We start from the raw sequence: 4,652 nt of genomic DNA, 5'->3' as shown, positions 1-4,652 counted from the left end.
AACAAAAAAAAAAAAAAAAAAAAAAATGAAAAAACCTTCTTGTTTTTTCTTGGGTGGTCTCCCTGAGTCGGGAAGGGATTTAGGAAAGAAGGAAGAAAAAACATTTAGGGCCATCTGCCACCTCTTAAACTGAACTTGGGTTGGAGGTTTCCCTTCAATCACATCACACACTGCTGTAAATATCTCACATGACTTGACAGGACTTGACAGCAAGCAGTAAGCTTTAATGGGAATGGTTATAACAGTCTAAAATCCTCCACCTGAGATGGGGAAGGCATCTTTATCAGGATGGGACAGTGGCGTTTGAATCCCCATTTACCATCAAGGGAACCAAGACAGTTTATCACTGAAGTGATTATGTTCGCATGACAGGGGTCCCACAGGACCTGTATAGGTTTTTAAACAATAGCAGAGCACATGAGTAACTTTCTAATTACTCTTCAATGTCCATAATAAAAGTGTGGAAAACACAGGCTGATGAGCCGAGAAGAGCTGGCTATCCCTGGCCATTTCAGCTGATGAGGGTTGCCTTTGATGGAGGATCAGTCAGAGATTGCTGGGGTTGTTCTGTTCCCCGTCTTCATACATTTTTGTCAGTAAGCAGAGGATGTTGTTTTCCAGCAAAACAGCCCAGAAAATATGTGTCAATGGGGAAGAGAAACAAGTTAGTGAAACTTCTAAAACAAATTTTGGAGTTGGAACTAGAGATGTATTTGATCTGGCAGGGATTGCAGAAGGATAGATGACCACAGAATTTGGTAATAAAGGCCCCAGCCTATTGCATCAAGAGCATCAGACTCCAAAGGGAAAAGTAGCCTTGGGACCTGACCGGAGTCCTACTCATACCAGTATAAAGGCCCCTGTGACTTTGTTAGGTACCAAATCCTCCACTTGACTTCTGGCTTACATTGCTGCATCTGGGCAGATGCATTTGCTTTGGGTTTTTATTGTGTCATTCTGGCTGCTTGTCCACACTGTCATTTGAATTTCCACCAATTTTCTATCCACAGAATTTATCAGCAGGGATATTACATCTTTATTGTCCAGGCATAGGCTACAAATGGTATCCTTTACAGCGTAAGGAAATTTGGCATCCTAAAGTGCTAGAAGAGAATTGGGTTTAGTGTAAATACACTGAAAAAAAGTCTGGGCATTTTATTTTTGTGCTTTTTATGAAGTGTTCTAATGAGGAAGACTATAAGATTAATTTTGCATGGTTTCATATGGTAGTGATAAGTTAAAATAAAAGTCCCTTAACAAAGCATAGATTTTATTTTATGGAGACCAACAGGTTACTAGTTTGGATTCAAGGCTACATTTTAATTGGGGAATTATTTTAACTGTGACAGCTCTGTGGTGTGTGAATAATGGATGTGCTTATTAAAATCATGACCCAAAATACTTCCAGATCAGCAACAAATCTTTTTTTCCCTTTTTTTTCTTTTCTTTTTTTTTTATGGCCTATCTTTATAACCAACAACAGACACTTGATGGACTAAATTTTGTTTCAGATAAGCAAGGACAGCATGTCACTTGGGAAATAATTAGCTGCTAAAAGCTTTCCATTGTGAACCTCAGTTCTGCAAAAATTATACCTATCCTTCTCCTATTTTGCAGCAGCTGTGCCATGGATAGATCCCCTTCCTCCAGACTAACATGCTTATTCTGATGTTTCAGTACCTCCAGACTTTGAGGAAGAGCTGGCGGACTGTACAGCTGAGCTGGGAGAGACAGTCAAGCTGGCCTGCAAAGTTACAGGAGCTCCCAAGCCATCTGTCAGCTGGTACAAAGGTATGAGCAGCAAGTAATGAAATGCATCCTCCAGATTTGTTCTCTGCGTTGCTTTGTACTAATTCTTTAGTAGCTAATCTAAAAGCTGACCACATAGATACCCAAGTCTAGTCTTAAAGCTAGCTACTAAGCAACCCAAGAAACACAGATCTTCCTATGAGCTAATATACCCTCCTTTTTCAGCTTGTCAGTTAGCCCCTAGTAAGCCACATCTTGTGGCAGTTAGACAACTTCTAGTAAATGAACAACTTCTTTTAACTAGCTCAGATGTTTCCACGTCATAGCACAGGCAGCTGTGTGGACAAATATTACTGTATTGCAGAGGAACCAGCTTTGCTAGAAGTTCATGCCTTGTAATGAAGTGTTCTCTATCTTTACAGTCACTTTGGAGGTGTTCCTTTGACTAGCAAATCAGAGCTATAACTGCATGACATGTATTTTGGGAGAATTTCATAGAATCATAGATTCATAGAATAGTTAGGGTTGGAAAGGACCTTAAGATCATCTAGTTCCAACCCCCTGCCATGAGCAGGGACACCACACACTAAACTATGTCACTTTTAAATGAGTACTGATGTCATTATTTCACTTTTAAATGAGTACTGATGAGGTCCCTCAACAGTGCTTTGCCCAGAGGATGTTTTGTAGAGACCTGGACGAAGATGAAGAGCTCATTCCTTAACTACCAACATCAGCGGCAATAAAGCAAGCTGTATGCTCTTGGTCCTCTCAAGTCGAAAAGCTGGATGTAATTCCCAAGGAGAAAGCATTATTAAAACTAAGTCATTAAAAAAAATTCCCTTTGTCTTTAAGATGGAAAGCCTGTGGAGGTGGATCCCCATCACATTATAATAGAAGATCCTGATGGCTCCTGCACATTGATCTTGGACAACCTAACAGGCATTGACTCAGGACAGTATATGTGCTTTGCTTCCAGCCCTGCTGGAAATGCCAGTACCTTAGGAAAGATCCTTGTTCAAGGTAAAGTTTAGCACAGATGCATTTTTTTAAAGGGGTCTGCTATATAATGCCTTAAATGTGAATATTAAGACATTCCAGAAGTTCTATATATCATATACTGAATAATACTTAAATCATTTGGCGTACAGGTACCATCAATTGTTCTTAGGTCAAAAAGTTTGGTCTTTAGTGTCTTGTGTGTAGACATAATGAGAATTACCTGATCAGGGACACATCCTTCATATCTGGTCATATTTTCAGCTACTACCTACATTTATCTTTGCAGTGCCACCACGGTTTGTGAACAAGGTTAGAAATGCTTATTTGATTGAGGGTGAAGATGCTCAGTTTACCTGTACTATTGAAGGAGCACCTAGGCCTCAAATCAGGTCAGTTCTTCAAGTTACACTGGAACAAATCCCATATTTCCCATATTTCATGATCAGGAGAGTCTCCTGCCCTTTCTTTCAAAGTTATGACCCTTCTTTCTCTACGTCTTCCACCTTAACCCCATCCCAATGCTGGCTTTCCCCAATCCCAACATTCTTGAGATTCTTAACAATTTATTCTAGCAAGCATCTGAAAAGAAGTCCTGCAGATAATCCGTGATATGAGACTGTATGAGATCTAAGACCCTGACAACATTTTCTCATTTCTTTATCCTCCCTGCCTTACACCTGAACTGATTTTAACAGCAATCAGTCTAGGGTATTCAGACAAAAAGCTCAGCATATCTTCTCATGATTTGAAGCCCTTTTCCCTGCATTGACTTATGACAAATCTCATAAGCCTGTGCAGTTTCTACTGCACTATCTACCCCCTCATAGACCTATCTTCCAGGATTCAGAAGTCTGTCTAATGATTAACTCTTGAGTTGCTTTCCCACTGGTCTGACAGATGAATCACTGAGCTGGGTACTTCTTGACACTGCATATTGTTTCCTGCCTTAGATTCAGTGTTTTCCACATGCAGGTGGTACAAAGATGGTGTATTGTTGAAGGACACAAGTAAATACCAGACTTTCAGTGAACCACGGAGTGGCATGGTAGTCCTTGTAGTCAAGAACCCTTCCAATGAAGACATGGGACATTATGAATGCGAGGTAAGTACGGAGAGATTTAAAGATCTGCTGCCTGGCACGACATGGGTAGAATTCATTTTACTGGGAGAGTCCCGTTGCATGAGATTAGTGGCTGAGTAATTGCTTTAGCTTGTCATATAGAAGTCAAAAGTCAGGTTCTCCTGAACCTATTCTGATTGTGAACATCCAAAAACTTTGTACTATTCTGATCTGAAAGTTTCGTGGTTCAAATTGTAATTGCGTGAGCTTGTTCTATAGTTTAAATTCACATCCAGATATCTAGAGGTACCTCTTACAAAGTTTAAGACCATTCTGATGTGACCTTTGGTTTCTGGACTGTCTTTAAATTAGGACAGATTCATGCTGCTACAAAAAAAAAACAAAAACAAAAACAAAAAACCATCCAAAGCCAAAAGAAAGAAACTAAGTTTAAATACAAGTATAAACCACTAAAATTCATGTGGAAGTATCTAAGAAATTATAATAACTGTACTGTAAAATACTTTATAAAAATTAGTCATAGTCTATGCATTCATTGTGATAAAACAGGCGTCAGCATGGTTCCTTGTTTAGGAAATTAACATGGGTCGTTGTCTATGGTAAATGGCTCAGCTCACAGCGACTTCCCAGTTATTCCACAGAAATGTTTAGGAAGTTTGATATAATTTAAAAATTCCTACTGGAATTTTAGCAAAACCAGATTATCTTGCATGTGCTATTGGCTAAGATCCCATGGTCCCGGATGATTCCATTCCCTTGGCTGAGTAAGACTCAGTAGACTAACAGAAGGTAAATAAAAAAATTATCTTTAATAACCACC

At 39.4% G+C, this 4,652-nt stretch overlaps 1 protein-coding gene across 1 annotated transcript in view; it reads left to right on the top strand.

The window, feature by feature from the left end:
- LOC104408418 (obscurin-like) overlaps window positions 1–4,652 on the top strand; it is a gene marked incomplete at both ends in the record, with an annotated part of 134,901 nt that overhangs the window by 91,425 nt on the left and 38,824 nt on the right. The window contains 4 exons of the mRNA XM_010018025.1: window positions 1,678–1,791; window positions 2,605–2,772; window positions 3,038–3,140; window positions 3,724–3,853. Of these exons, the coding sequence (XP_010016327.1) occupies window positions 1,678–1,791; window positions 2,605–2,772; window positions 3,038–3,140; window positions 3,724–3,853 (515 nt within the window). The remainder of the gene's footprint in view (window positions 1–1,677; window positions 1,792–2,604; window positions 2,773–3,037; window positions 3,141–3,723; window positions 3,854–4,652) is intronic.

The sequence above is a fragment of the Nestor notabilis genome, unplaced genomic scaffold, assembly GCF_000696875.1.
Source record: "Nestor notabilis isolate BGI_N333 unplaced genomic scaffold, ASM69687v1 scaffold2157, whole genome shotgun sequence".
Lineage (NCBI taxonomy): Eukaryota > Metazoa > Chordata > Aves > Psittaciformes > Psittacidae > Nestor > Nestor notabilis.
This window is presented reverse-complemented; position numbering and strand designations above follow the sequence as displayed.